We start from the raw sequence: 22696 nt of genomic DNA, 5'->3' as shown, positions 1-22696 counted from the left end.
GTTTGGTGAGAAGGTTACAAAAGCAATCCTTAGAAGGCAGTGTCAGATTTCCCCTTATGCATTTTCCCCACTGTTCTGCTTGTTGCCTTTGAAAGGGAAAGTTTCCCCCAAATTAGCCCTTAAGTGTGGTGACTATGGCCCTTGAACACGTGAAGTTACAATTTCATAAATCAGTCCTTCCACAAATGTCTGTAACCTTTGATGACAGATGATATTGAGAAAGGGATTCTTGTCCCATCATACTTGATTATCAGCTTGTGACTTAAAGAATCACACCTGGTAAACCAAATATTTTTCTCATGTTTTTCTATCTCCTCTTGTAGCAAATTCCTCTGACCATGATAAGACATCAAGAGATGCCTTAAGATGAATCTCAGTATCATTTTCATCATGAATCCCTGAAGCCAAAGTAATAGGGGTGTATATATGGAAAAGAAAACCCCTGTAAGACCTTTCCATTTCCTCATCATTATATTTCTAATTACTCAAAGAATTGTTGGTTTCTCCATGTATCACTAGTTCACAAGGAAGATAGCAGAGGACTTCGGTGTGTGAACTGGAGCATCTTAAAGACTGATTCTCTTGTTTTTCCTTAGCAACTAAAGGTTTTCCGGTTCTCATCTTCTAACTAAACAAACAATATGAAATTAAAATAAGCCAGTGGGACTGAGTGTTTTAGGGAACCTTTAACTTTCACTGCTGCGATTCATTTAATGACCCTTGTTAGCATGTGTATAAGAATGATTCCTTTGTAGCTATAACTGCCAATCTTCATTTAGGGAATGCAAATGAATCAGTATTGCTTGCTAGAAAATAAAAGCATACATACACACATTATATGCAACTACAGTAATAATTAAAGCCTTTTTTTCAGTGAGGATTTTTGTATATTGTAAGTTTATTTCCTTCTCCCCATAAAACCTGAGTGAACAGTCACATATAATATCTCAAGGAAAAATGTTTTAATTACCTTGGATCCCTGCTTTTGAAAACAATTCAGAACAATCATTCTGGAATGGGCCAGTTTAAGACCAGAACTCCCTGGGATGACTAATGCTTATTTTAATTGGCTATGGTCCACCATTCCTGTGTATTTCGATTACTTGCTTCTTGCTTTTGCAAGATCTTCCCCTGTTTCCCCAATTATAACTTTATAGTTAATTACTCCTCTGGGCCCAAATGGCCCCATAGCACCATGGATCTTAAACAAAGTCTTCTCTACTCAAATTAATGAGGAGATATTCAAATTTCATTTTCTTGTACTCCTCAATCACGTACTACACCCAAAGAACCTAAATGACACATCTGAAAGTGGAGGTAATAGGTAACACCTTGCTCTCTGTCAATCACCACCCTGGAACCCTCGAAAGCTAGGGAGTATTTTTTAATGTTGTTTGCTACTGGCTATTGTCAAATGTAGGCCTTTTTGAGGGGGGTGGTATGGAGTCAAGAAGGCGGAAAAAAGACAGGGACTCATCTGAACTCTCTCAAATCCCCCTCCAAACAACTTTGAATAGCACCTCAAAACGAATTCTAGAGTGGCAGAAAGGACAGAGTGAAACAATTTTTCAATCCAAGACAACTTAGAAGGTAGGCAGGAAAGGTCTATTGCATGGGGGTAAGAGTAGAGGGCAGGATGAACCCCAGCAAAACAGCAGAAGACCTTGAAAGCTACTGAATCAAGAGTAGCAGCAGCTGCCTCTGGAGTTCTCAGCCCACAGATGGGGGTTGGACAACTTGTCAGAAGGAGAATATAGGGGTCCTCTTACTGGCATCAGGTACAGGACTCTGTTGCATTGCCCATATTCAGATCCAGCTCACAGTCCTGAATCATGCTCCGAGGATGAGGAGAAACACTAGCATACTAGAGCTTGCTGGCCCAGGGTGTAAGGACCCTGTTTACTGTTCCAGGGCTTGTGGTAACTCACAGACTAGAGAGAGTGGTGAACTTCCTTGTGAGGAATGGCATATTGCTAGGCCCTAACTGACAGAAGTCATGTTGTAGACTCCATGTTTGATCCCTGATTGTCCCACCTATGTCCCTTGACATTCTTATGTACCCAAAGTGATACTCTGAGAAGACCTTAGACTAAAATGGTCAGGGTCTCCCATTGCATCCTGGGCCATCTCCAGTCATCCTGATGAATATCTGGCCACTGGACCAAGATGGCTCTGGAGGAGAAAATGAGGCTGGAGACCTTGCACAGCCCTCCCTCCTTCAAATCAAAGTCAGTTGCAAGTCATGTTACCACATCCCTGATGTCATGGTCTTCTTCAAAACAAAGGACAAACACAACACAATAGCTGAAGCCAACCAGCTTCATCTAGACAAGCTCTTCAAGACTCTCTGGAGTGTCTTTCCTAATCCTGATCCCCTTGGAGTTAATAAGGAAGTTGCAATCCAGGTCACCTGTCTCTAAGGTTTCCCTTTCTACTTGGTCCCCATGAATCTGCCTAGCAATAGTAAGATGAAAGGAGAGGGGCCCAGAATTCTGAGTTCAGGGCATGCATGCACCTCAGTTCAAGCTTGTGATTGCCCATGGGGCTATGGTTCTGCAAGCATTCATGTAAGAAATGACCTGACTTATGGTATTTGAACGCTGTATTCCTTCTGTGTATCTCATCCATGATCTCCCATCCTCTGGGACCTTTAATTGTACCCACCCAGTTCCTTATAGAGACCACATTTGTGAAAAAGTGATGAGTATATAGAAAATAAATTAAATGTTTGTACTGTTGGTACTGGATTTTTTTGGGGGGGGAAGCATGATACAAAACAAACATTTATTAAAAGATAGTATGATTTTTTTTTTTAATCTAAAGGTAAGTAAGAGATACTTGACACAAAAACATTTGTTCAGTTGTGTCTGACTCTTTGTGACCCCATTTGGGGTTTTCTTGGCAAAGATACTAGAATGGTTTTCCATTTCCTTTTTCAGTTTATTTTACAGATGAGGAGACTGAGGCAAATAGGGTAAAGTAACTTGCTTAGGGTCACTAGTAGTAGTCTGAGGCCAGACTTGGCCTTAGGAAGATCTGTCTTTCTGACTTCAGGCTAGTACTCTGCCATCTAGCTGATTGCAAAAACATAACTGATTTGAAATGACGTTAATTACGAGTAAATATTTAGTTGACACATATTGTACTTTGGTTTATAAATTTTTTTAATTCCCCCAAGGCAAAATGTCCCAGATATACTGTAAGAGTCTCAAGAATTCTGGCTCATTTTCTGGGTCAGCTTTCATTCTCAATCTTTGTGGTGGCTGAATATCCCTGAACACAGGAGTAGGCAGGGTCCTTGGTTGTCTAAATAGAGAAGCCACATTAAGGTTAGATTTCTAAATGAAACGAGGCTTTTAAGATTGATTCCCCCTTCCCCTCTTTTCTGAGCTCAAGGGATTTTTGGAAGTAGAAGGGGAAGAGGAATGATAGAGGCAGGGGGACTTTGAGGTATAGGACAGCAATCTTAGATACTAAAATGTCACAGAGAGAGTGAGATGAAGTATTCCAATTTCAACTGAATTGTGTGGGAGGGAGAAGATAAAAGCCACCCTACTTGACAAAGGGGACATCACACTAATAAGCTACAGTTTTCTAACTGTAAAACGTAATTATTTAAGAGCTATGCCTTTCATGGTCTGCTTGCCTGTTTAAACTTCATTTAAGACTGCAATATTTGATAATGGGATCATAGAATTAGAGCTACAAGTCACCTGGGAGACCAGTTAGTCTTGCAGAGGAAACATAGAGGTGAGAACTTGCCATTTTGCCTAAATTATCCAACTTCTTGGGAGGCAGCTGGTATAATAGAAAGAGCCCTAGCTATTTAGGAACTGGGTTCAAATCCTACCTCTGATGAGTCTACCTGTGTGACAGACAAGTCACTTAATATGCTTGAGACTGTTTCCTCATCTTTTAAATGAGGAAATGGCCACCAAAATCCTTCCCAGCTCTAATTCTACAATCTTTTTGTGAGACCTAGCAGAAAAGTTATTTTTGTACATTCTGGTATGAAAAGGATAAAGTAGAATAAAAATGTTTGCATAAAACAGAAATACAATAAAATTTTGAAACAGATATTCTTTCAAAATTAAGAAAGATGAAGATAGCAATCCTATATGCATAATCACCCAGTATTCATTCTATCTTTATAAAAGTTCCTAAGATTTAGCACTGGAAGGCATCTTAAAGTAGTTCAGTCTAATGTCCTCATTTCTTTTTGTGTTTGTGGCCAATCACTGCTTCAAACTGAATATCTTGAACCCAGTTTATGAATGCCAATGCACGCTCAGGAAGAAATCTGTGGAAGAAAAATAAGAACTTTTCAAATGAACATTGTTTGAGAATGTAGATACCAGGAATCATATGAAATGGGTGAAAGTAGCAGATGCACAGGACATTACCCCACCTAGTTTCTCACAGCCAAATTTTGATTTTCTGATGATTGCCTAGCCTGGATTCGGTTCCTTTCTCTTAATTAATCAATTAATCAAGCATTTAGTGATCACCTACTATGTTCCTGGTGCTGTGCTAGGTATTGGAAAATGAAATACTCTCTGCCCTAAAGAAACTTATATTCTACTGGGAGAGAAAACATTAACGTTCTTTCTTCCCCTACTGCCTTTTCATATTCATATTCAAAGTCCCCAATATGTCAGTCCTATATTTTAGAAGACATTCAAGGTTTCTCTAAATTATTAAGAAACATCCTTTTTTCTTCAATACTGTCTTTTTACACTGTTTATCTCCATTTTGCACTAACAGAAAACTGGCTTGCTCTCAATGACCCTACATCTTTGGCCATCTGCTTCAAAGCTGGTTGCTTCTTTTTCCATTAATTCTCAACACGTTGAACTAGAAGGAGGGAGCTGGTATACAGAATCTCAGAATTTGAGAGCTGGAAGAGCCCTTGGTGATTTTACAAACTTGAAAAGAATCCTCATCATTTATTTTCAAGGGTATGGTCCTTAGGGGACCTCTTCTCTCTTTGTTTTTCAGTTATTTGTAGTGACTGACTTTTCAATACTCTGTTTGGGGTTTTCTTGGCAAAGATACTGGAGTGCTTTGCTATTTCTTTCTCCACGTCATTTTACAGATGAGGAAACTGAGGGGAACAGGGTGAAGTAATTTGCTCAGGGTCACACAGCTAGTAAATATCTGAGGCTGAATTTGAATTCAGGTCTTCCTAATTTAACTCCAGCCCTGGTACTCTATCCAATGCACCTTTTACTTTTACTAACCTTTTACTTTTACCTTGAATATGTATTTTAATTATGTATTATTATTATTTAACTTTGCATAGGTTTATATCTTGCCTTCCCCAGTAAACTTTGTATACCAAACACCTAGCATACAGTAAGTGTTTAATAAATGCTCAGAGGTTTTTGGAGAGATTTGCAAGATGGACATCACATATATAACATTTTTATTTTCTGTGTATAGCACCAAGACAATTTCCCTGGAAATGGAGATAAAATAGTCATGTAATAGAAGATTATAAGACTGGAATATCTCAGACCCAAAATAGGTTGAGCGCCTCCCTCCCCCAAACCAAAACCTTTCTATGACATGCTCATGTAAATACCAACTAAACAGCACATTCAGCTTTACTGAGAGTTGTGCATAGTAGATTTGTAGTTTCATGTACGATTTCTTTTTATTTTACTGTGTCATGGAATTGTTTGTTATATTCCATAAATTAAAAAAAAGAAAAAAATATGATTACTAGATGTGAATCAAGGTTGAAAATAACTTCCTTAGGCAAGGAGAGGCTACAGAATAAGCAAGATGATTATATCAGAATGAACCACAAAATACTGAAAACTTGCAATATTGAAAATATTTCAGAATGAAAAGTATCATTTAGTACTTGATGCTGAAAAGAAATATTTCCCTATTTTGTGATAGTTTGCAATGTTGTCATGGCTATTCCAGTGTTTTTCTAATGACTGAATTGGATGTACTGGTTAGTTAAAACCAGGAAGGAACTAAATATACCAGCAGAAAGAAGACTTTATTGAAATAGAGACACGTGCGATTGAGAAAGAGAGAAAACTCACTTTAATTGTCAGTGAGAAAGTCCAATCTGACCATCCTTTGAATGTTAATGAAGGAGATGCCTGGAAATTCTTGGTAACCATTTTTATGGTCTTTGCATCTCTAACACCTGGCATAGGTAGGCATATTTCAGACCACCCTAGGCTTAAATTATAGCTCTAGGTACCTTTCCTTCATGGCTTAAAGATGAAGAAAGAAAACATTTATTTGTAGAATATAATATTAACTCAATGTTTTTCTGTGAGATATTTTCCCTTAGTGAAAGGGACCTTAAGGTTCATTGAGTCTAACTCTGCCCCAATCCCCCACTTTACAGATGAGGAAACTGAGATCCAGAGAAGTTAAATAATTTCAACAAGATCACACATTTCCAATTGCAGTCACAGGGGTGACTTTACTTAACAAAATTATCTAAATGGAATCTTTATTTGTCTAAATTGTCATATGGCAATAAGTATATTAAAATCCAGTATACTTCCTGGTTAAGCTGAAGTTTTCTTGCTTAAAAAAAAAAAGAAAACCAATCATACCCTCCCAAGAGCATAACTAAGTGAGATTATTTTACAAGTGAATCTTCTTACTTCCTGTCCCTGACTTATGGTGCTAAATCTTTACTTGTTGGGTTCTCAACTGAATGTCTGCTTCTATTTGGCGAAGATTTACTACACAGTTTTGGTATTGTCTTTGCCTTAGATTCTCTCCCTCTACCAGTGTCACTCAACAATCTCTCCTCCCGGAGGTTCACTCTACCTATATGAAATAAATATGCTATTCAGATTTTTGTTGTGGCCTACTAGGATCTAGATTACCCTCTCCTCTTGGCTGGCTCATGGTTTCTATCCAGCTGAATCTTTGCCGTCATTCATAGAGATATCAAATAAACTCTTCAAATTTTGACCTCCAAGGTCAACAACCTCTTCTAGTCCATTGACTTTCCTTTTCTTCAGCAATTGACAAGGATGTTCATAACCCAGGTAACCTATAACTCTGCTCCCTTGATTTCAATCTCACAGATTTCTCCTTCTGGATTATTATTTTGTGCTTTTCTACTTCTTCCTGTCTGTCATTCCTCCTAAAGCTATTTTTGTCCTCACAACCCTGTAGTCCATTACTGCTCTGGCCTTACTTTCCTCTGTTCACATCTGGGACTCTGTAGCAGTTAGTTCTGCTACTCACTGTCCTTTACCTACTTTCCCTCTTGTTCTACTGCCATTCTCACCCTTGCTAATCATTAACCCTGACTCATTCGCACCATCCACCTACTCTGGAGCTGCTGAACATGCTGGAGGAGGTTGTGACGTCATGCTAACTAGCCCTACTGCCAATTCATATTGTCTAATCTCGGGTGGTGGTCCCTCATTGTGGAACCACATTTTTATTCCTCCTTGATCATCTCTTTGTACTTTAGTTACTATTCAAGAACTCCTCTTTGATGTGCAAAACTTCCATCCTTTCCAATATCTCTGAATAGGTTTCCTCATTTCCAACTTAACTAAAAATAGAGTATCTGCACTGAGGAGCATGACAGAAGAGAAAGCCCTTCTCTCCAAGTGAATCAATGAGCATTTACTAAATGCTACTATGTGTAAGGTAGCCTGCTAAGTGCTGGGGGTGTAAAGAAAGGCAAAAAACATTTTCCATTGTTTCTTTGTATCCTCATTGCCTACCGCTCTTAAGAATTAAAAAAAAACTCATTTGGAAAAAGGCTTCAGAGGGATATCCAGAAAAACAGATATCTATGTATAAAAATGGCGTGCCTATCTTTTTTTTCCTCCTTCTTTCTAGAGCTTACAGCAGGAGAAGCATTCTCCACCATCCACAGTCATTAATCACCACACCTCCTCCTTTTTAGAAAAGGCAATCTCTTATGAATCTAACAAATCGAAAACAGAACTCATTAACTTCCTCCTCCCCAAACCCTTCTCTTTTCTGAAATTCCTACTTAATAATCTAAGTAGGGTTCCACCTTCTTCTCAATCATCAAGACCTTGGAGTCTTCCTCACTTGCATTCACTCCACATATCCAATGTGCTACCAAATCTTGTCATTTTTACCATGACAGCATCACTGCTCTATGTTCCTTTCTCTTGGCTCACATAGCCTCCATTCTACTTCGTCTTCATTACCTGTCTCTCTCTTAGACTATAGCCTTCCCAACTGCTCTCCCTGCTTCAAATTTCTCCCTACTCTAATCTAGCTTCTATTTCTCTGTCAGTGATTTTCTTAAAGAATAGGTCTGCCTGTGCCACTCCCCAGCTCAATAAACTCCAGTGCTCCCTATTACTTTTAGGATCAAATACAACATCCTCTGTTTGGGACTTAAAACCCTTCATAATCTGATCTGTTCCCTTCCAAGGACAGTTCCATAACTCTTTGGAAATATTAGACTCCCTTTCCCACACTCTGTGATCCAGTCAAACTGGTCACCTCAGTTTCTCATACATGAAATTCTATCTCCCATCTCCATGCTTTTGCACTGGTTGCCCCCCATGCTTGGAATGCCCTCCTTCCTTACCTCTACCTCAGAGAGTCCTTCACTTTCTTTAAGATGATGCTCAAACACTCTCTTCTACATGAAACCTTTCCTGATCCCCCTGACCACCAGCATTCTTCCTCCCAAACTAACTTGTAATGAACTGATTTGTACCTATTTGCATTTATTCATCTTATATTCATGTTGTTTCTATTTATACATGTACTTATCTTCTTCCTTAGAATGTATAAGCTACTATGTAGGAACTGTTTCTCATACTTACATTCCCAGACCTAGCTTAGAATCTGGAACATAGCAGGCATTTAATAAACACTTGTTCAAAGATTGCTGTATCTCCATTGGCCCACTTGCAGGTTCGCCCACATGGCTCTCCATTTTCCCTTTCCATGTTTTGTACTAGCTATTTTCCATGCATGGAAATTTTTTCTTGGTGTCCCCAGCTGCAAGTGGCTTTCCTTATGAGATTACCTTTCTTGTGCTATCTCTGTATCTTGTCAATATCTAGTTCTTTGCGTGTTGTCTCCCCCATTAGAATGTGAGCTTCTTGAGTGTAGGGACTATGCTGTTTGCTCCCTACTGCTTAGCGCTGTGTTTGATACATAGTAAAGACTTAAATACTCATTGTTTGACTAGATGATTAAAGTGAGAGTGGATGGTAATGGTAGAAAGCAGTCATTACTACTCTCCTGAAGGAATGTTGGTCACAGACTACTTCCCCCAGGGCTATAGTATGTCTTTGACAAACTGTGCAGCTATAAACCTCTGGTACTACTACTGGTGACTTGTTTTAATGGCATGTATTGTAGAGTACTGACCCTGGAGTTAGGAAGATCTGAGTTCAAATTCAGCCTCAAACACTGACTAGTTGTATGACCTTGGGCAAGTCACTTAACCCCAATTGCTTCCTTTCCTCCAGTAAAGTGTGTATTTTACCGTACTTACTTTTCTAATACCAAAGAGAGATTCAAATATGATGGAACAAATATCATTTTCTTGTCAGTTAGAATCCCATCCATCAGTTTCTTCACAACCTCATCTGTCTCCAAAACAGGCCATAACCTTAAAAAAAAAAAAAAAGAAATAGATTTAAAATGAGCTAAAACAGAAATTTGAAAAAAAGAAACCTTTTGCAAATAGGTTATTTACTTTTTAAAAAAATATTAGCAATTTGCTTTGTGTCCCTATTGTACTATCTCCCCAAGCACAAGGATCACACTTTGTTTCTATGTACTTATTCTTTTACATGAAAAAATATGAAAAGGGTTAGACTTGTTCTTCTTGGCCTTAGAAGACAAGGTTTGTCCAGTGGGTGGACCAATGTGAATCTAAACATGTTACAAACATGTGTTTTGATTTATCCAGCTTGGAACCTCACATAATGTACTCTGCATATAAGTTAAATAAATAAGATGATAATGTACAGCCTTGTCATACTCCTTTTCCAATTTTAAACCAGTCATTTCTGTGGTTGGTTCTATCTGTTGTTTCTTGACCCACACACAGGTTCCTTAGGAGACAAGTCAGATGATCTGGTACTCCCATCTCTTTGAGGACTCACCACATTTTGTTAGGATCCACATAGTCAAAGGTCTTAGTGTAGTCAATGAAGCAGAAGTAGATGTTTTCTGGAACTCCCCTTGTTTTCTCCACAATCCGGTAAGTGTTGGCAATTTGGTCTCTAGCTCTTTTGCCTCTTCCAAAATCAACCTGCTCTTCTGGTCATTTTCAGTTCACATATAACTGAAGCCTAGTTTGCAGAGTATAACCTTGCTATTGTGTGAAATTTGTGCAATTGTTTGGTAATTTCAACATTCTTTGACATTGCCCTTCTTTAAGAGTGAGATGCAAACTGATCTTTTCCAATCCGGTGGATACTGTTGAGTTTTCCAAATTTGCTGCCATATTGAGTGCAGCACTTTGACAGCATCATCTTTTAGGATTTTAAATAGTTCAGATGGAATTCTGTCCCTTTCATTAGTCTTATTGACATTGTTCTACTTTTTATAAAAAGTTATTTTCCTTTTCATAAGCATCTGTGTTAACAAATAACAAATGTTATTTGTTTGTATTTTCTGAAATAGTCCTGGGATAAGAGGAAACAGTCCCTAATGGAGATTTATGCAGAATGTAAGGTAATGCAGGGAGATTTCAGTGTCCATCCAATGCTTAAATGATATTTCTACTCTAACCTCTAAACTTTTTATTATTCATTAATTTACTGAGTGTTTTATGATTAATAATAAAGTCTATATTTTGTAAACTTTCTAAATAAGCAGAGGAAAGGATCTTTGTGAATCTAGGATGTTCCTAGTAGCAAAAACTGTGATCTTATCTTTTTGGTCTCTTGCAGCCTGTGTTGCTTTGAACAGGGTGGTTGTGGTAGGCAGTCTCCACTTCTGAGAAAAGGGAGGAGAAGAGGAGAGAGTGGCATCTCTCTGCCAGTTCTATGGATGGAGATAGATATAGTGCTGTGTCCTTCCATTTTCTTTTGCAGGGGGAACTGAGGAGCTAGTACCAGGCGGTCAACTCTGCCCCGCACTTAGAGGTCACATAGACAATATAGTCAGATTGATAGGTAAAGCTGTATTGTTTCCTCCAGTCTTTCAGGTTCTCTCAGCTTTGACCCACATGAAAACTAGACTTCTTAAGTTCTGTCATTCTTACCTTGTGCTTGGGTTCTTGGTAAATCCAGTATTCACAAAAACAGGACAGAGACAAGAGGTCTTGATTCCATTTTTTCCCAGGGCAGCAAGTTCTGATGTTAGGGCTCTGTGAAACCCAACAGCAGCAAATTTACTGGAACTACAAAAGAATTATGAATAATTATCATTTAATGGAAAGTAAGAGGCTCCTTTCTCTATGAGAGTTCCACAGTATAAAGTGTTTATTTGATTAGAAAATGAGTAGAATATTTTATCCAACTTCATGAAATCTTCCACATTGAATCTTCTTAGATTATTAAAAAATTCATCATAGCTTAAATCTCTTACATGCTTAGAGTGAATATATGAAAGAAAATTGTAAAATTGGCCATTTCCCGAGGACAAATCATGGCCATTACTCACAGGCATAAGTGATTTTTAAAATCTTAACTATAACGTATTTTTAGTTAATCATGAATTGTCCTTATAATGTCTCTGAATTCAGTCTCTATAGTTTTAATTATTTTTTCTTATATAGGAAAAAAATAAATGTAACTGCAAAAAGTTATAAAAACAATAGCTATACTGAAATATTTGTACTATATGATGGAAAGTGTCCTGGCTTCAGAGACAGAGGATCTGGGTTTCAATCCCGGCTCCCATATTTAGGAGCTGAGTGGCCTGGGGCAAGCCTTTTCATCTCTCTGGGGTTCACTTTCCCTAGATGTAAAATAAGGAGTTTGGATTAGATGGTCTCTAGTGTCCTCTTAGCTCTAAAGTTATGACCCTTTGGTAAACATTTCCCTATTAGCATTTGCATACAGCTTTGCAGTTTTCAATCAGGAAAATAGCTACCACTTCGACTTCTTAATTTTCTTTTTAATATGCCTGTAATATCTGAACTCCTCAATTTATAATAAAATTAATAAGTTAATATATAAAATGACAAAAACTATAAATCATAAATAATTGTAAGTTTATAAAAGTATAAGTAATAAATGAAAAGTATAAATAAAATATATAAAAGAAAAAGAAAAATGTTAGCAGCTTCTTACACAGGTGGTAGAGGAGAGAGGCTAACAAGCTGGACCTGAAGTCCAATCTAGTTCTGAAGATCTCTGGGGTTCTTTAAGACTCAATTTCCTCATGTGCAAAGTATGGATGACATTGCATATACTACTTATCTCATAGTGTTGTTGTGAGGAAAATGTGTTATAAACTTTAAAGTTCTGTATAAATATGAGCTATTGTTCTTTAGAGGAGAAAAAAGGGGAAATTCCTCTGAGTTTGGATTCCCCCCCAAATACTGAAATAGTAGCATGTGTTTTAAGTTGTATAATTCATATATATGTCTCAAGCAGAGAAAGGAGCTTGAACATTTAGGGTGCTCCTATGCCTGCCTAGTCTCTTCCTCGTCCTTTGGGCATATCTACATTATGTCTGCCAGGGAGAACACTGAATATCGCCAAGAATATGGAGCCAAGGTCCCCACTAAGTCACTGACATATACTTCCATTATCATAACATATTGCAAGTAAGTAAAGATCTTGTCAAAATATCAACAAAGGGATGCTATTTTTTTAACCTGTAGCATGGTGGATGGTGTAGGGCAGGGGGAAGAAACTAGAATAGTTTTTGATAGAATGTATAATGTAGAGTTTTGTGCAAGTGGTGTGTCACTACAAGCCGATTTTCTTTCACAGACAGGCACTGGCACCATGTTTGTTAGTCTAATGCCTACTTATCTTAATATTATTATGTAAAGAGACAGTAGAAACAAATAAAGAATAGTTCACACACCAAGTCATTTAAAACAAATACACATACACATGCAAATTTGTAAGCAGGAGATCTCCAGCTGTCTTGGCACTGGCTCTGAGGCTATCACATATGGGCAATAGTGTTTCTGCTTCTATCGTTTTTTATTTTATTGTATTCTACAGTTCAAAGAACATTATTTTTTTTTTTTATGGTTATCTCTGACTGACACCATACTGTTTTCTAATCTAAAAGTAGTTCAAATATGTATAAAAGCATCTTTTCTGGTGCAGGTAAAGACATAACAAACTGTATTAGCTCTACAATTCTGAAAGTACCAGGAAGAGGATTGAGTGCATGAACAATCCTTTAAACTAAGAAAGTAGAAAAGTGCCTTCATAAAAATCAATACATACCAATAAGGGATCAGATAAGGAATCACTCCATGACCACATATGGAGGCCACAGTGATGATGTGACCATGGTTTCTCTGCATCATGGAAGGCAGGAGTGCTTTAACAATCTTATCAAAAGGGAGAGAGATGGAGACATGGACGTTACTTTCCATACAGATTTTTATTTTATTCTTTGGATATTCTAGTCAATCTCAGCAAAGAACGATGCCAACGGAAGTGAAATGATCCTTTCGCAGGTCCATATTTGTGGTTTATACTTACCCAGAAGTGACCTAGAATGTTGACTTCAAATGTTTTGGTAATTTCATCATCTTTGGTACTCAGCAGATCTGCTGGATAAATTGTTCCAGCATTATTCACCACGATGGTCACATCGCCAACTTCATTCTTTATCTTTTGAAATTTAAAGAACAGATTAATTTTGTGTAACACAATGTCCCTGAAGGTTTCAGGTAGAGGTAAGCAAACACTAAATTATTTCCTCAGTTTGCATTGTGAGGAAGCACACCTCCACCCCCACTACAATCCCTAGCTTAAGCAGGAATTATATTAATGCAAACATTCATTCATATATTCGGTTCCTACTGTCTGCCAGGTACTATGCTAGGCATTGGGGATACAAAGGAATAAAAATAGTCCCTGCCCTCAAGAAGCTTATACCTGATCGATTGAAGGGAAACAATATAAAGTTATTCGGGTGGGGGAGGATAGGAGAAGAGATGGCACTTAATATGAGCCTTGAAGGAAACTATGGGACTGGGAATATATAAGAAGCCAGCCTGGGTGAAGGCATGAAGCCAGGAGACAGAATGAAGGAGAATCTGTCAGAGGATCTCTAGGGAGCAGAAGACTCAGATTGAAACCACAAACTTTTGAAGGACTAAGGGAAAAGGGCTCCTCTTGTCTTAAAATTGCCTACCCCATGCCTGTTTATCCACGTACACTGCTCAGCAACCTGAATTTTGGCTTAACCACAAAGAGACCAGGGGTTAGCTAGAGACAGATTTAAACAGAAGTTAAAGCATAAAGTCCATCCTCTGCCTAAATATTAGGAATGTTCCAAACTGGGGGGCTAGAGTAATTTTAATTGAACTTAGAACTTTTCATCTAAAAGAAATTCCTTCAAGATACAGAGAAGGGAATCATGTCCTTATGCTTAAAAATGAACTCATCAGTGCAACAGGGTGTTACAGCTATCCAAATTTATTTTATAGAATGTTTCTCACCAAATCTCAAGAGATCTTTTTACAGATTAGCAGAAAAAAGTAACATCATAACACAGTAACATTATGAAGATATCTTGTAATGGCTAGAGAGAAAACCTTGAAGCTAGAGACACCTGGGTTCAAATCCTGCCCATAACACATACTAGCTGAGTTACTCTGGGCAAGTCATATAATCTCTCAATATTTTATACATCCCACTAAGATTATAAATTGTAGATAAAGTACCTTGACTTGCATTCATCAGGGAAGTTCTGATACCTATCCATAGCCAATATTTACATAATGCTTTAGGTTTCCAAATATATATATATAATTTCTTGTGATTCCCACAACAACCTTGTGAAGTAGGTCCTGTTATTATCCGCATTTTTTAGCTGAGAAAACTAAGGCTGAGTAGGTTAAGTAGCTTGTCCAGGTTCCCCCAGGTAGTGTCTGAGGCAAGATTCAAAGTTAGGCAGGAATATGCTAGTTAAAATTTAACAAACAACTCTTCCTTTTCCCCCCAAATGTACACAAGACATACTTTTATGTATAATCTGCATTATTAACATTTTTCTATCATTTTCTCAAATCTAGACAATCAACAAATAAATAAACCTGATTTGCATCATTTGCCAATTTTTAAATTGTAAAGGCTCACTCTGAAAATGTAACAATTTGGTCCATCCTGGAACTTGGTCTTACTCACTCTAAGCCTAGAGCTCTATCCATGGTACCACTCCGCCAATGCAATGCAAAACAGGAATGCTTAAAAAAGTAATGGACCCAATAAAAAATATATATCTTGTCTCCAGTCAATCTCCAGGTAAATAAAAACATGATAGCTCAGTGTGTTAGAATGTTCATGTGTATCTATGTGGTTGTGAGAATGAGCATGTGCATTTATGTGTGCTTGTGTGTGTTTGTGCTGACTCTACCTGCCAGGCAGGTTCTTAGACCTCTTGAAGCCCCAGGCAATTCTCTTAAACCTATGAGAAGAGCTGCATTAGTAGATGGAGTTTCCTCATTGGTAATTTCCCGTTAAAACAAAACAAAACAACAATGCTTGGATAAGAGAGTATGATATATAGGCAAGAAACAAATCCTACCACAGAGCAACTACTTCAAGGCTAAGAATAATGCAAAAGGCTTTGGTCTCAAATGTTTAGATAGAGGCTTTCTTTTCTCCAGGATCCCATGTAATTGATTCATTAAGAGTTTGTGCAGAGATATACTTAGTCCTTACCTTGTCTATCATGGTATAAATTTCCTCTTTTTTACTGCAGTCGACCACAAAGGCCCAAGCTGTGGCCCCTAATTTTCTGCATTCAGCAGCTGTTTCTTCAACACCATGCTGCAAATGGAAAAAGAGATGAAAGGGGGAAAGTAAAAAGTATGTATATAGCGCCCACAGCGTACAAGGCACTGTGCTAAACACTTTACAAATATAATCTTATTTTATCCTCACAACAATCATATGAGGTGAAATATTGTTATTATCCCCATTTTACAGTTGAGGAAACTGAAGCAAACAGAAATTAGGTAACTTGCCCAGGGCCACATAGCTAGTAAGTTTATGAGCTAGATTTGAACTCAAGTTCTCCTGACTCCAGGACCAGTGCTCTATCCACTGTACCACCTAGTTGGCCCTTGGAATTTTCTCAAAGGTGGAATGGTTTTATAATTTTAAGAACATTCCTATAGGATGTGTCCTACAAAGTATAATGAAAGAAGTTTATTTAGTCTGGATAGAATCTGGATTTGAAGAAGAAGCAAACAATGCTCCCTATATATTAATTAGCTAGATAACTATGCATAATGAACTAAAATCATCATTAAAAGGAAACCACTGAAATACACTGAAAGCATAGCTTTGTTCTGAGACCCTCCTGGTCATTTTTAAACTAAAGTAAATTTGGTTCCCTTCTCCTGAAGTAACTACCTTGGTGTTCTTTAATGAATATTTCAGGAAATATGGTACTTTTACCAGGCTTTCTAGTGGGGGAGATTTACTTGGTGCCTAACTCTGGATAGTTTTATTTACCTCTTTCTACTTGGGTTCTCTTCTCAAAAAGAAAGAAGTAAAGTTTGATGAAAATTATGCTGGTTTTATCCATGACCTTGGGTCTTATAACGCTTTCCCTTAGCATTTTGATGCTATATTGGTCTGTAAGTCAACCTTAGAAAATGAACAAACTGTCCCTGTTTATAGGGTTATAAAGTTAAGATCCATGGTGAGTCAAAATCAGACCCCATAGAGATATTTTCCAGTCACAGAGCTAACCTTACCTCTTTGTCCTTTCTTGGGATCACATGTAAGTAGAGCTGGAATAAAGGTAAGCCTTTCAGTGAGTCAATGCCAATTGGACCCCATATGATCCATTGGTGGTCCATTTACAAGTCATGTCTGTGGGTGTTGAGAGTAGGAGGGTGGGGGAGAATCTGCTTAGGCCATTTCACCTTCTTTGCTGCCCCTATATCCATTATCAACTATTAACAAGGAACCTGAGCTTTCATTATGAAATCTACCTCTAAAATTACAAAATGGACACTGAAATGTAGGTATTACAGACTTGTAGCCTGAGTAGGGGATTATGAAATATGATGTTGGTTTTACATGAAAGTTTGTTTAGCTTCAACCTTGACTATTCTTTCTGTGTTATATTTGTTCTGCATATCCCATTCCTTTCCCACGGTCACACTTTGTATCACCAAGGGCAAAATGGGGGTATGGTCCTCAGGCTGTGGGAGTAAAGGACCCAGGTACAAGGGAATATCAAACATCTCCCAGAGCTGCAAAATGTCTGAGAGTTGGGCATTGTGCCAAATTGCAAATCACAGAATCCTGGGGTTCAGCGGGACTTTATGAGGCCATTTTATTTATTTATTCTTCAGGCAGGGAGCTAACTACACAACCCCTTCATGTTTCAATTCAATTTTTGATCCTTATATAACTGAGAGTTATAAGATTTAAAAATCTCCAAGAAAAATCTTGCTTTCCTAAAAGGACATATTTGAATAGATATTTTGGATGTTAGTTTCTATTAACTGTTTTTCATGGACAGAATCATGTTTTCCCCATCTTTTTCTTTGTTATTTTTACCTCCCAATCTTTTTCTTTTGCTTTGACTCTTTCTGTAATGCTGTTTTACTACACACACACACACACACACACACACACACGCACACACACACACACACACACACACACACACTTCTCCTATACATTTTTTTCATCTTGCTGTCTTCTTAAGCTTCTTGAGGACAGAGACTCCAATTAATCATTTTACTATTTATCAAAACATGTCCAGTAAGGGTGTAACAGATACTTGTTAACTGATAATATGCCTTAGCTTGGAGAATTTTGTTACTACTTACTAGGAAAAACTGCAGATGGTTATCTTCCTAAAACCAGAACTACAAAGTAACTTCTTTGAAGATTCTATATCTTAAGATAATGGGGCAGCTAGGTGGTGCAGTGGATAGAGCACCAGTGCAAGAGACAGGAGGACCTGAGTTCAAATCTCACCTCAGACATTTGACACTCACTAGCTGTGTGACCTTGGGCAAGTCACTTAACCCCAATTGCCTCATCTTGGATCATCTTGGATCATCATCAGTCATCCTGATGAATATCTGGTCACTGGATTCAGATGGCTCTGGAGGAGAAGTGAGGCTGGTGACCTGCGCAAACCTCCCTCACTCAAAACAAGGTCAAGCGCAAGTCATGTCATGATTTCTCTGATGGCGTGGTCTTCTTGGGCAACGAAGGATGAACACACACTATCTTAAGATACATATGCAAGGAGAATGAGTGCTAACTAGGTATCAGCAGAGAATATTCCTTCCTGGTTTGTCTAGAGTTTGGAAAACACATATAATCCTCTAGTGGCAGGCTCAAAAGAGACTAAAGAGAACAGAAGTGTCTGCCTTGGACAGGACAGGGTGGTGGTGGTGGTGTTGGGGTGGGGGCTAGAGAGTGGGATTAAGGAGTACAGATTGTAGATTCTGAATTTTCTCTTCTTCCTCCTCTCCTTGGGTTAACATGAAAGAAAGGGGAGAGAGGAGTATATGAGAAGGCAAACAAACTATGTGCCTTCCTTCCTTGTGTCTGGGCAAGCTTGACTTTTGGTAAGGATTGTGTTTGTTGAAATTAATGAAACCTTTCCTTTTTGCTGCTTAATATGACCAAACTTTCTCCCTTACATTTTTAAACTGAAGTATGAGAACTAGGTTATTTGTTCACACCTGGGCATCTGGGTATAAGGAGAGAAAGGGTTTAAGGTGGTTTTGTTGACATAGGGAATAATAAGGCAGTTTTAGAGAGATTGTAGCCCCCTAAGATTCGGCCATCTTTCCATTACATAGATTGTATAATGTGAGGGATTTTTAGTCAAATGATATAATTTACAATGAAAATTCAACTGATTCAAGGAGATCTGGCTGCTCTAGCATATTGTATGATTTTTCCTGTAATTCATATGTATGTTATGAAATGTTTGGTTACTACGCTCAATTCCATGCATCTTTGCTTGGGGCATACAATGCCTCTGGTCTATAAATGAGAAGGAAATATGATATGACTATAAAGGTAACTAATTTTTATTGAAACTGAATTACTGTTTTAAAAGAAGTTCTTTGTTAATTCCTTTGTCTACAAACAAATTTCTACTTCATGATTTCACTGTAGAAATGCTTTCTAAAAATAATCTGGTAAATTAAAAAGAAAAGATGAAAATCCGTGAATAGTTTATGTACTAAGAAAAGCCTATTAAAAAACACAAGGGACTTTTCTGGGAAATCTATTGGTGTCTGAGCTGGTAAAAGATTGTATTAGAACACTTAATGACATGTAGGTTCTTTTTCATGTCACAGAATTCTGTGAAGGTTATCTGGCTACAATAGACATTTCTCAGTTCAGCTGCAAATTTATTAAAAATATCAATTTTTAGTATTTTTTCTTTTTAAAATTTTGTGTTTCAAATTCTCTCCCTCCCTCCTAACCCTCCTGTATCTACTGAGAAGGCAAGGAAAATGATATCAATTATGCATGTGAAATCCTGTAAAATGTATTTCCATCTTAGCCATAATGCCAAAAAAAGTGAGAAAATTATATTTCATTTAGCACTCAGAATTCATAACCTCTTTCTCTGGAGGTTAATAACATTTTTTTTTGGCATGAGTCCTTTAGAATTATTTTGGATAATTATATTGATCAGAGTAGTTTAGTCTTTCACAATTGATCATCATTACATCATTGCTTAGCTGCAAATTTCTTAATGAGAAAATCTTTACTCAACAAAATGAACTTTAGAATTCTAGGTACAAAGTAATGACTTCATAGACTCAGCAACTGTGTAAACATGGCCACCTATTAATTTCCTGCACGGTAAAGGAACAAGAAAAGACCCTACACAACAACTTTTTATTCTTGAACACTAAGAATTTTTTTCATTAAATTTATAATATACATGAACAAGATTCCAAACTCCTAGTCCCTGTGCAATCCTGGGTAAGTCACTTCCACTCCTTTGTGGCTCACTTTCCTCATCTGTAAAATGACCAGGGACTAGACTAACTTATTGTGTCAAAAACCCATGGGGCACTCTGATGGAACCTATAGGTTCCTTTTGAGGACTGTTTTTTCTTAATGCATTAAATAAAATGTCAAAGAAAATCAACAATAGTGAAAAACAATTATCAAAATATTTATTTGAAAAAGATGGGGTTAAGAACATCTGAAGGAGGGTGGTCTCTGAGGTTCCTGCCAGCTCTGAATCTATGATTCTAGGGCCATTTGATTTGATAATAAAAAGGCAGGAATGGGCTACTTCCAAGATTCTTGTAGATCAAAGATGGGGAAAAATAGACTTTGAAAGTAGCAGTTGCTAATTTGAAATTAGAAAAAAATCAGAAGACAATTTTATTGAGTCAAAAAGGCTCAATAAAAACTCTTTTGATGACTTCAAGAATCTTTTTTTAAGACCAATAGACCATGTTACAAGGCAAGTGCCATCAAAGACTGTTCAGTCTAAACAATATGAATGGTAACTCAAATCCAATATTAGTAACTGAAAATTCTCCATGGAAGTGAGATGATCTGGTGGCATTATCCCTTTTGAAAGGAGGAAAGCTGTTTATCTCTCCTTCTAAAGCTCAGTGTTGTCTGTGGAATGAACTGGATTTCCACACATGTAGTGCTCTGTGAAAGAGAGGCTCATTTGTCACTGTGGGGTCTCACACAGAGTTCTAAAGCTCTAAGATGTCATGTGCAAGGGGAGAATATGGCACCACAGAGTTTATTTCCAAAGATGTTTCCCCGAGTTTTAAAACTGAGAATGCAAAAAAAAAAAAAAAAAAAAAAGACAGTAAAACTCTCCTGGTCTCTTTACAAGGTTCTCAGTTGGTAGTTAGAACATCTGATAATTGGGTTGATTTTTAAGAAATGTAAAGCACTTGGCAGATATTATCCCAATCTTCATAACAGTTGTGCAATGTAAATGCTACAGATATTATCCTCATTTTACAGATGAGGAAATTGAAGCTGAGAAAGATTTAATGACCTGCTGAAGGTAGTAACATTGATAGTAAATATTTGAAATTAAATTCAAACCCAAGCTCTCTTGACTCTAAATCCAGTATTTTTTCCTCTGGGCCCCACAAGTTGTGAAGGTGAAAGAAATAAAAATGTATTTCATTACCTTATTAATATCCCACAGAACCAGTTTGCTTTTGTGTTTGGCAAATTCATAGGCAGTGAGTCTCCCAATTCCATGTCCGGCACCAGTAACTAAGACAATCTCTCCACTGACAGACTTTCTTTTCACTGGAATAAATAGCTTCACCAAGGCCTCCAGGTAGGAGAAGATGACAACAGCTAGGATCAGAAAGAGTTCTAGGATGATGTTCATTGTTCTGGCTGCAGTTCTGTCTTCTAACCTATTATTTTCTGTTAGTGGAGAGAGCCCCAGTATGGAGAGGTAAGTGTCAGAAGGTTGGAAATCCAGCTGCGTCCCCGGTATTAAAGGGAACTGGAGGCTGATAAGGGAGGCCACAAGAGCAGGCTTTCTCCTCATGTACTGTTGATTCTCTTGCAATAGACTCACTTGAAGCGGTGCCAGCTGCTGACAGACGCCTGCACAAAAGGTGATGAGGAATTAACCTATTCATGGCATTTGTTTGCAGAACTCTTAAAAAAAACTTTAATTTTTTTTATAATGTAATTAATTTTATTAACCCTTTGATTAGGCAAAACAAACTACATTTGATAACACATGCGAATTCCACACCTGTAGAGCATCACTTCTTTAATGCAAGGGGCAATGTGAAAAACTTTAAATTTTTTAAAAAATAAGTTTGGATTGATAGTTTCTGTTTTTGCCAAAGTTATCTCCATCCTGTAGGACAAATATTTTTTTTTAGGGAGGAAAAAAGTCAACACCATTGATCAATACACTGAAAAAATCCAAAAACATGGGCAATGGGCCATCCCTGGGGCATCTCCGCAGAAGGGTGGATTGGACAATCCTCTTATCTCTCTTGATTTAAATCCTTAAATCCTAAAGCACCTGGTAGAATTAGAGAATTATTAGATTTGGGGTGATTCTAAAAACACTACATAAGTTAATGGAATTGGCCTTTTTTCTCACAAAAATGAACATTTGCATGAGAGAAAAAAATAGAAATGGAGTTTTAAATGGATTTCAAAAAGAAAAACGCTTTGGGATTTCAACTTAAAAGTCGCAAAAGAAGCTCAGTTATTTGATTAGTTGACAATTATTTCCATGACATGTTTTCAAAGTTCCTATCTCACTCTGTAGAGGAACTAGACCATGTAGTTCATAAGCAGCAACTAACTGCTTACTTGTTTACTTAAAATATAAGTTTGTAAACAATTGCTTTATAATTGGAAGTATAAAGGGCAGTATAAATCTCAGCAATGGGGGAGTCTGGAGCCTTATTGAAAATATTTACAATCCAATTTGTAACCCTTTAGTGTTAAGGTGAAGATTTGTGAACATTTGAAATTACAGAAGTGAAATCAGGGCATGAATATCTATTAAAAAGAGATTGTTCTCATAAACATGCAGAATTTCAGACTTTATTGTCATTCTGTAAACAATC

General features: G+C 37.4%; 1 protein-coding gene across 1 annotated transcript; it reads right to left on the bottom strand.

Annotated features, from left to right (window-relative positions):
* Nucleotides 1-3146: 3146 nt before the first annotated feature.
* Nucleotides 3147-21629, bottom strand: HSD17B13 (hydroxysteroid 17-beta dehydrogenase 13). Its single transcript, XM_072622485.1, has 7 exons — nucleotides 21274-21629; nucleotides 15819-15926; nucleotides 13629-13760; nucleotides 13368-13474; nucleotides 11216-11353; nucleotides 9494-9610; nucleotides 3147-4300 (listed from the first exon to the last, which is right to left on the bottom strand). Exons 1-7 carry the CDS (start codon nucleotides 21481-21483, stop codon nucleotides 4210-4212), a joined length of 903 nt encoding a protein of 300 aa, XP_072478586.1. The 5' UTR covers nucleotides 21484-21629; the 3' UTR covers nucleotides 3147-4209.
* Nucleotides 21630-22696: the final 1067 nt, after the last annotated feature.

Source organism: Notamacropus eugenii, chromosome 7 (genome assembly GCF_028372415.1).
Source record: "Notamacropus eugenii isolate mMacEug1 chromosome 7, mMacEug1.pri_v2, whole genome shotgun sequence".
Lineage (NCBI taxonomy): Eukaryota > Metazoa > Chordata > Mammalia > Diprotodontia > Macropodidae > Notamacropus > Notamacropus eugenii.
The sequence above is the reverse complement of the archived record's forward strand: the minus strand, read 5'-3'. Positions and strand labels throughout refer to the sequence as shown.